The 9941-nt window shown below is 39.5% G+C and overlaps 1 protein-coding gene across 1 annotated transcript in view; it reads right to left on the bottom strand.

Moving 5' to 3' along the window:
- Positions 1–5802: 5802 nt before the first annotated feature.
- Positions 5803–9941, bottom strand: part of Ctnna3 (catenin alpha 3) — a 1277532-nt gene continuing 1273393 nt past the window's right edge. The window contains exon 17 of the mRNA XM_038342272.1: positions 5803–6090. Within this exon, the coding sequence (XP_038198200.1) occupies positions 5803–6090 (288 nt within the window). The remainder of the gene's footprint in view (positions 6091–9941) is intronic.

Below are 9941 nucleotides of genomic sequence, written 5' to 3'. Positions count from 1 at the left end.
TAGCTATCATGTGACAGAGCGGACACTAGGACCTAGACCATTGCCTTGTCAGCACAGAACCTGGAATGGTGATTAGAGGATCACAGCCACTCAAGGGGAAGAGTTGTTGGATGAGTGGCTGGTTACGCTGTTGGGCATTGCGCCGGGAATAGACTCATGCATTAGTTGGAGAATGGTTAAATGTATGCTTCTTAAAGCATTAAGAAACATCAAGTAAGCTATTACTAAATCGTAGTCAAGATGTATCTAGATCATTCTTTTGCCTCTGACATGACCTTAGCAAACTAACAAGACACCAATACAAATGTCCAATCCTATCCCTAACAATCTTTAAACCTTCCTCATAATGAGTCCACTTAATCTTCATAGACTCCCAAACTCTCCCCATCTCCATCATACACTGTCTCTAAAAGTTATCTATATCTGCAAGTAATATTTGCATTCCCTCCTCTTTCTGGACTTCCCTTATTCATGTTTCCATAGAAATAGACTGTTTACACTTCTTTTTACCTCCTGGTGTTTTGATCCCAGTCGGGACAGTCTCCCACTGGGGATACCACCATACAGCATGAGCAACTCCTCTTCCCATGACAGGCAAGAAGTTTAGTCCCACAGAGCAAGTGCCTACTGCCTACAGATGAGAGTCTCATCTGACTGGGTACTGTTTGGAGTCACAGTTTCTATAAACTTATTTATTGTGGATTGTTCAAGGGAGGGGTTTTTGGACTTTATTAGGGTGTGTTCATTTGTAAAATGATTCATGTTTTAAACTATTTCTTATTTCTCTTAAGAAAAAAGTTTATTTTTATGTGGATTGCTTAAGAAAAGAAACATTTAGGCCTCTCATTCTAGTCCCCTCTCTATATTTCTAACATCTAGGGTAATATCTATAAGCTTAACTTAGGATATGTCCTGTTACATACACCCCCTTTGAATAGCATCCATGTTCCCTTTCCTAATTTAAACCAATGGCTCAAAATGAAAATTCAGACGACTTTGCACATCGTGTATGACTGTAGACCTTCTGTTATTTTGCGTCAACATACAAAATCCTACTCTGAAACTTTCTATGACTGAATGGGAAAAAGAAAGACATGAAAAATGAAAAGACAGGACTGTTTGTAGACATGGCGGGAGAGGAAGTTTGCTGTGGAGACAAGGAGAGCACAATCTGAGGGAAAGGGCATCTGGCAGAGTCCAGAGTGGACATGACCCTGGACAGCCTGAGGAGAGAGGGCAGAGGGGAAAAGAGAGGGAAGAGAGGGGAACAGGGTAGCCAAAAGGTTGGATTATATAGGGAAGGGCACCTGGGGGTAGGGCAGCTCAGCCTCTGGACTGGAAAGTTCTGGATAGAGGGCGGGGCCAGGGTATACTAGCCATACCCTGTAACAGGTGGGACTGAAGGATACTGGGAGAAGCGGGCAGTCATGTTATCATGTTTTGTTAAATAGCAACCTCAGCCATTTGTCTCAGGGTTGAAGACAGAGCAAAAACCATGTGAAAAGAGCCGTAAAAGAAGAAGTCCTTTCCTCTGAATAAATGTTGCCTCCTCATGTGTGATATACAGGTAAAATACATCTGATGCTGCAGCCATTTTCCTACTTTGAAAATGTTGAAATAGCATGCAAGCTATATTCTTTTTAACTGGGTGAATGTGATTTCTTAATAACGGAACAGTTTCTGGTTTTACAACAAAAATGGCTGTTTGATCACTGACCGTGTATAAGGTAGGCCATCTTAACCAAGGACAGGCTGATTAAAACATGTGGATTTCATTCAAATTCAGGTTCTGATGCCTATTTTGTCCACCCAGAGAATTGCTTATTACAATACCGAAACAGAATGGTCGATTTCACCAGGAAAATTCTCAGATCTCATTTCTCTCACATTGCCACAGTGCAGAAGTCTGTATCCATGGGAACTACAATCCCCAGCATCAAAATGAGACACTGGAGAAGATCAGAATGCTTGGGGAAGGAAAAAGGCTGAAGGAATGGCTCTGGTGAAAATTGAACTATGACTTTAACTAACGTCCTGAAGAACATGTTTGTGTATTTACTTATGGGGTGACCTACCAGGAAGAGAGGTTGGGGAGAGGGCTGGTGCTTGGTTTTTGCCAAGGGGGCAGTAACTGTGTAGTTTGTTTAGATGTGTTTGCTTGACTTTGTCATCTAGTAGAATATTGTAGACATTTTTGAAAATGCTGAGTGCAAGGTTAGGTAAGATGAGATCACGTAGAAAGTGAGGTGAGTGAGGTGGTGTGTGTGTGTTAATACACATTAATACTTGTGAATGGATGTAGAATCTAAAGTCAAAATTGTATATCTTCCTCAATCACTCCCCACTTTACGTTTCTGAGATAAAGTCTCCCACTGAACCTGGAACTTGCATATTTAGCTGAACTGGCTGGCCAGACAGCCCCAGGGACCTTCTCCATCTGGTACTAGAATTTTAAGGATACACCCATTACCTGGCTTTTTATGCCGGTATAGGTAATCAGAAGCCAGAACTCCATATTGGCAAGCACTCACTGCCCAAGCCATCTCTCTAGTCCCCAAAGTGAATATTTAAGAACCCAGTTTCATATTTCCTGTTTTCAAATCTTATGGTTTTTACAGCTTGCTGTTGAATCTGGGGAGCATTATTATTAAGAGACTTGGAGGCCCTAGTGGGAACTTAATTACATACTCACAGTTTTAGGTTTTCCCTTTATAATGAGTTGAAGTTGATCTTTGAATTTAGCCTGCAATAAAAGGTTATAAGAATAGGCCTCGGTGTTCAGCTGCAGTTTCCTTCCTGAGACTTCATGAGGAGCACACGTGTTATACTGATGCTAAGAGATTTCCCAATCTCAGATGGTACATGGGAATATTAGGACTATAATGTACCTCCTTGCACATTCAGAGGCTACACTCAAGCCCCAAGAGAAACAGAAAAGAATGATATACCATGTAGTTTGAAATCTGATGCTTTCCTAATTTCTGCATTAAATCAAAAATTTATAGAAACTTTAATAGAAAGATATAGTATAACCTAGCACTTAAAAGGTGGAACTTATACTTATCAACGTTTACATTTGATGACCTTATGATTTTCCAAGTTACTCTGACTCTAGAATACTTGGAACCTAACATCACGCTTGGTGACAATGTAGATGGTGAAGCAGAGAGGGAGCTGTCCTTAGAGATAGTATAAATCTCCTTTTCTAGTACATACTTCTAAATGAGAGAACTGAAATTAATTCCACTAGAAAGGACAGGTGAGTTTTTCACTAGCAAAGTCAAGCAAATGTGATGTGATTTCCAAAGCTGTATACTGAATTATCAAACTATCACTCCCATTAAAAATTTCCCAGATTTCCACTGCAGAGAAATGCCTCCATATAAATACGTATATAGAATACTTGTTGTCCGGACTTATCTAATTGTGCTCTGTGCTGCAAGATTTGTAAGCATTTTTCCAGCAGTTCTTTATCTGTAGACATTCACATTGCCCATTGTTTGAATCTAGCCAATATACTGTCACTGCAGGTGTTTCTCAGGTAGACAGATGTCCTGCTCAGTTTTACGCCTCTTGTTTTTTATTACACCTTTGATTGCTGCAGAAAAATGTACTCCCTGGGCATTCGCCAAGTCAAAAATTTTATTGTTTTGTTTAATTATAGCTATTTATTTTGAGCTTAGCTGGAAAACTGTACCAAAGTGAAGGCCTCGATTATATCTCATTTTGAGTAAAGATATCTGGTATTTGTATCATTTAAAATTATTTCTGTTTTTATTGTTTTCTTCCAATAGTACATGCTAAGTTCCAATATGTAGAAGGATGACGTGGGGCCAAAGGGACAGTAGATTTGCAAAGAAGGTTTATGATTCTGATCTATGTAAGGTCTAACCAGACCTAGTACATAAAGCTAGTTATGTGGTTGTTTTTGTCTATTTTTAAGAAATTCATTGTTCCCCAAATTATACGTCTATATTCTTCCCAAGAGAAATCTATGCTAAAATTTCTCACTACTGAGTACAGAATACTATGGTAGCATTTCAATAACAGAGGGCCTCTATTTGTCTCAATTATGCCAGCATTGCCTAGAAGACCAAATGCCCTTCTTCTCTCCTTCTCATTGTGACAACACACTTTGTCCAGAATAATTATTATTATGGGAAAGCCCTTAATGCATGGTGAGGGAAGAAATGAATGAACTTCCTCTAGCTCCTACAAAATTTTATAAAAGTTTTATAAAGATCCCTAGAACTTTTGAAGGATGAAACAAGTTAATATATTAAAAGAGTTAATATTCACCTCAATAACAGAATTATCTGCTGAACTTTTTCTTTTTTGTTCAAGACAATAAACAATGAATTCCCAACATTTATAAATCCTTTTGCTTCATGCACAAGTGGCCTTCTTAACATCAACTTACGTTACATATAGGAATATTAATTGATAAATTGAAAGTGTCGAAATGACCTTTCAAGAGCAGTGTTGTAAAAGTGAAGAGCGTCAATTATAGGAGAATTCTGACAGAGTAAAATGGAATAAAAGGAGAAACCATTTTAGGGCTGTGGCACGGTGAAACTGAAGTGTCTCTCCTCCAACACAGCTCATACACAGCGGCGTGTGAAGACAGAGGAGGAAATAAAAGGGAGGAAGAAGTGATAGAAAGACAAAGGGCTATCGAAATTATGCACCACACTCTCAGACTACTCCAGAATCCGTCATAAACTCAGCTATAGATAATCATACTCAATAAACATACAAAATAACCCCAGTAACATTTATTATTGAAATCACTGCAAACTCATTGTGATTAACTCAGCTTCATTGTTGGGTGGTAGATTTCACTCAGTGCCAAAAGGCTTTGCCAACTGGTCTTTCATTTTAATTACAATTGCAAATTGATACAAAGAGATTTTTAGAATCATGCAAAATTCCACTCGCGTCCTCCACTGTCGACTTACTCTACGCTCTAACTCAGTGACTCATTGCTCCTACTGGGATTCTGGATGTGTAGCCCTGGAGGATACCCATTGCCCAGCATGTGAGATGCTGCTTGGATCCCAGTACCAAAGAAAAACATCAATAAACAAAAATTCATTTCTGTAATGGATGATAACTCTACATATGTGAGCCCGGACAGGCACAACATGAAGAGTACCGACCTTCTGAACCCCGTAGAAATAAAAGGTGAAAATAGCATCCAAAGTCTCTCAGCCTTGGAGTGTCACCAAAGTACTTCCTTAATAACATGGCTGACTTTCAAATTCTAGTAAGAAGCTTGATCATACACATTTGGCTATAGTCACCTGAACAACTAATAATGGGCAGGGATATCTAGAAATTGAAATTTCTTTCTAATGGGCAAAAATGACACATCTCTGGCAGGTGAGGTACCAGGTTAGGTCTGTTGAAGAAAGTATGGACACTAATTGGGAAAATAGTTGATAAAATTCTCTTGGGTTTAATGAAAAGCAAGTGAAAAGCTTCTGACAAGTGGCTTCCCTCACAAGGATAAAGAGTGCGTGAAACCCAAGCATTTTGTAATGTTCATAAGCCCTGTGGAGGGCAAGGCTAAGATGACACTTGTCAACTCTATTCCCTAGTACTACCTGTAAGTTAACTGGGCTGTGCTGGCTATAGAGAGATGACAATGGCAGGAACCCAAATACACATTGTGAACAATGGCCTAACCCCAAAGTTTTATGTTATTTATGAGCATAACTATGTGAAATTAAAATGCGCTGTGAGATAGAGCAGTGTGGTTGGCCTGGGGTGTGGCAATGGGCACTTGCGTGGGCTAGGGCTTCAGTAGAATTCTCTCCCTCTAAATTCACTCATGACTTGAACAGGGTGGATCTTTTTCTTGGCTGAGCCTCTTCTGACAGCCGCACACGTTTCTTCTGGCTTCTCTCTTTTAATCAAGGGCTTTTTAGCCGGAGCCTTCATTCTCCACATGACAACTGGGTGCCGGGGCCCTGCCGTACTCTGGATGCGGATGATCTTGGTGGAAGCAATGTACGACATCTTCACTGTTTGCACTACAGCATTCATTAAATTTTTTGCTGCCTGGATCAGGGAGGTGACACTGTCCAACTGTAGGAAAGAATGAAGAGAAAAGCTACTATTTAAAAATGCAGTTAGGAATGTAGACATGGAGGATGTAGGAGTTGATAGTGGCACTTTACTTTGACCCAAGAAATGAATGAGCTAGTTCTTATTTTACATTTCCATATGTAATCATCTTCATCACTCCATCCTATTATTTGCAAACATTTGTCTGAAGCATAAACAAATTCATATTTTATTTTTAATGTGGTGTCTTAGAAGGGTAAATTTCTTTCTCTTTAATTGCAAGAAAGCCACACACACACACTCTCACACACACATACACATACAGTACAGACATTACTTTTCCCCATATTTCTTAAATAATCACACTTAAATGGGTCTCTGTCTTAATACAGAACTGTTATTCTACTATAGAAATGGCTAATATAGAAAGAATGCAGGGTTGTAATGAAATTGAGTTTAAAGTCCAGATTCCCTTCTTGACAACCTGGAGAAATGGTTTAATTATTTTTATCAAATCAGTTAATTCAGAAAAAAATATATATTAAATATAAAGCAATACATGTAAAAACTAGTATGTTAACTGCCATAAAGATTGTTAAAATTAAGTAGCAATACCTTTGCAACCTATAAAGACTGGCAAATTGCTAACACAGATGTGTGCATGAAATTGCTAAAAATACTTTGTCTCAGATGATTTTATTTGTTAAATGTCTGGGATGCTATTCATGTAAACAGTCTCTGGGAAAAAAAAAATTCATGGAGTGACATTCCTAGAATTTTTCAGAATCCCTGAGAGATCAGCCAAGTCGATTCATTTTTACACATCCACTGTTTTTTTTTTTTTCAATTATTTTCGTTTGGCAGATTGTCATCTGCAGCCAGCTCACATGGGGAGATGTGCCTCCACTGCCACCCTCTGTGATAGGAGCTGTCAGGGCTGAGGCTCAAAGGCTGACTCTGTAGTTACTGACACCCATCAGCAGCTGCTGGCCTGAGTGTTCTACCTCTGCTGCTCTAAGAGCTTCATCTCACACACAGAATAAGCAAGTGAGGCAGGGTGGGGAGCTGTGGTTATGTGCCTGGGGCTGCGGTCTAGCTGGCTGCTTCCCCGCAAGAAAATTTAATTAGCTCCATAATTTGCCAAGTCTGAGATCCTTGAAAAGATAACACCAGAACCATACGATTTTAAGACAGCAATATTTGTCAGCTACATAAGCATATTTATTTTATTTATATATAATATATATATATATATATTAGTTTACGTAGTATTTTTTTACTTATTAAAGTCAGGGCAGTGAAACCTGTGTACGGGGCAAAAATGACAAATGATGGACAAACGCTAGCCAAGGTTTTAAGTACTCACGAGTGTTTCAGAGGAGGCGTGTGTGTGTGTGTGTGTGTGTGTGTGTGTGTGTGTGTTCACTGCTGCTGCTGTTGTTTGTGTACATGTAAGCCCATGCATGCACGTGTAGACACAGGTAGTCATCATCTTCCTCTACCACTCCCTACCTTACATTCTGAGACTGGGTTTCTGACTGAACTCACTGCCTGGCTAATGCGACCGGCCCAGGAGCACCTCTGATCTTGGAGGACTTTGAGCAGCTTCTGCATCTGCACACAACCTTATAAAACTATCACATTTTAAACAGAATAGCAGGAGTGACTGTTCAACTACCAGTATATTGCAAAATCAAATCTTCCCTTTCATAATTGTTTTCATTAAAAGCCTAGTGACAGAAATGAGTTGCTTTTTTGGACTTGTTGGACAATGAGATGTTTACGATCTCCCCTGTAAATATCACCAGCTTTTGATAATGCATTTGGTTACTTTCCAGAACTTGATGATAAGACCCATTTGCTGGAACAGAGAACTGGAAAAATCAAGCTGGTATTAACCTGGAAGCTTTGTCCCAACTGATTAGCTTTCATGGTGCTGGGAAGGACTAAGAACACTACCAAAAGTTAAAAAATGCAACTGATAATCTCACTCAGCCATGCACCTGGTGAGCTATGAGAATGATCGGCCTTGGAAGACATATGCATTGGTGCGATAGTAGCACAAATGTTGTGAAACCTGACCAGAAAGACTTAAGGCTCAGTCCACATGAAACCCATACCTGGCATCACTATCAAGCAAATAAACCATGGCTAGACAGGTCAGAGACTATAGATAAGAAACTGCTGCTATTGTTTAGCTAAATAGACATAGTATTAACTTGGCTATTGATGACTTATAACTATACCCATAGAGTAAGACATCTCTCAGCCCTCAACAGAGATGTTTCCATTTGCAGCTGATAATGATGAACACTAAGAGTCACAATTCATCAGGTGCAGAGAATAACAGAGTGCAGAAAGATCAGTTCGAAAGAGAGCAAATGTGTTGTGTCCCCTTCCCCAAAGACAAACGACGGTATATAATTAACTTAAAAGTCAGAGAAAGTAGATGACCACGAGGAAATAGTGTCTTCAGAACACAGCAGGGAGCTTTACATATGAATTCACAGCCACTGTGAAAGCACACAGAAGACATATATAAGCCCACTTCAGGAGGATATGCCAGCATGGGGAGGCTGGTTGTTCATGCAGCTCCTCCTCTAAGGGGCTACTGGCCAGCATTAGCTACAAAGAGAGGAAGTCAGTTTTTGCTAAGAGTGTAGCATCTGATAAGTTAATTGTGCATTTATGTGGGAAGCATAAATTGGCCTCAGTGGGAGAAACAAACAAACAGGACACAAAATTCATCAGAAAAGAAGGTGGTTCTGGGAAGAGTTGGAGGAGGGAGAAAGAATATGGTCAAAACCTGGTAATATGATATTACCAAAGAACTAATAGAAAATTAGCCCCCTGGTGTTAAAACATGGTAAACATGGTAAAATACGAACACTACTTTTCAAACCCAGAACAGGAAAAAAAATATTTTCCAATGAGTGAAATATTATTTTAGGATACTGAGTAATGACATCCCTCAAACTTGAAAGCACTGGCTTTGTGCAATGGGTTCCACACCGCCATAGATTCTTCCAGAAAAAAAGATCCTAGGGACCACCTGTCACTCAAGCTTTCATCAATGGCTTTGACCTGCCCACCCCCAAAACTTGCATCCTCTTGCCTTTCTTTTGATGTTGTCCTCTCACTATGGATAGACTACATGGGCCTACTATCCCTTTGATTTCTCCATGTAAGTGATATCTCTAGAGAGGCAGAGGAGTGAGGAAGTTCAAGTTCAACCCAGGCCTCACAGTGTGATGACTGGCTTGTCTTCTTTCTCCACTTCATCAGTGAGCCCCTTCCTGTGCTATTATAATCTCTCAGCCTGGTGTCTGAGAAATACTTTGGCTTTAAAAATCTTAAATGGTTATAGGAAAGCCTTCTGTTCCACATGACTCAGAGAAACCACAGGACAAATTATGCCCCCTGGAGAGCATGAAGACTAGTTTTGCAGACAGCAGATTAGGACAATTGTTCAGAGAATGTTTTTATTTTATGAGGAAAACTTCCAGACCTTGTTGAAGACTTTTCAGGTCAATGGAGTATGTGTTCTGAGATGTGTCCCTCTGAGCTATTAGCCCTATCATAAGCAATGGGCAAAGCAAGTCTAGATAATGGTAGAAAATTTCATTAAGTGTCCAATAGTAGGAAATTACATTGAGTGCCCAAGCATTGTGTATGACCTACTCATAGAGAAAAAAAAATATGTGCAACTGGATGCCTGCAAAACATTATTTAAAAATTCTTTTTATTCCAATCTAATTTCATGAAAAAAAATCTTTTAAGAGAAGGATTTAATAGATGTCCCTATATAAAGACAAAGGTAAATTCGAGTGAGTTGATACAGGGCTTAGGCATTCAGAGTCAAGGAAGTGAAA

Source organism: Arvicola amphibius, chromosome 9 (assembly GCF_903992535.2).
Source record: "Arvicola amphibius chromosome 9, mArvAmp1.2, whole genome shotgun sequence".
NCBI classification, from domain to species: domain Eukaryota; kingdom Metazoa; phylum Chordata; class Mammalia; order Rodentia; family Cricetidae; genus Arvicola; species Arvicola amphibius.
Note: the sequence above shows the minus strand (reverse complement) of the source record. Positions and strands in the feature narration are given on the sequence as shown.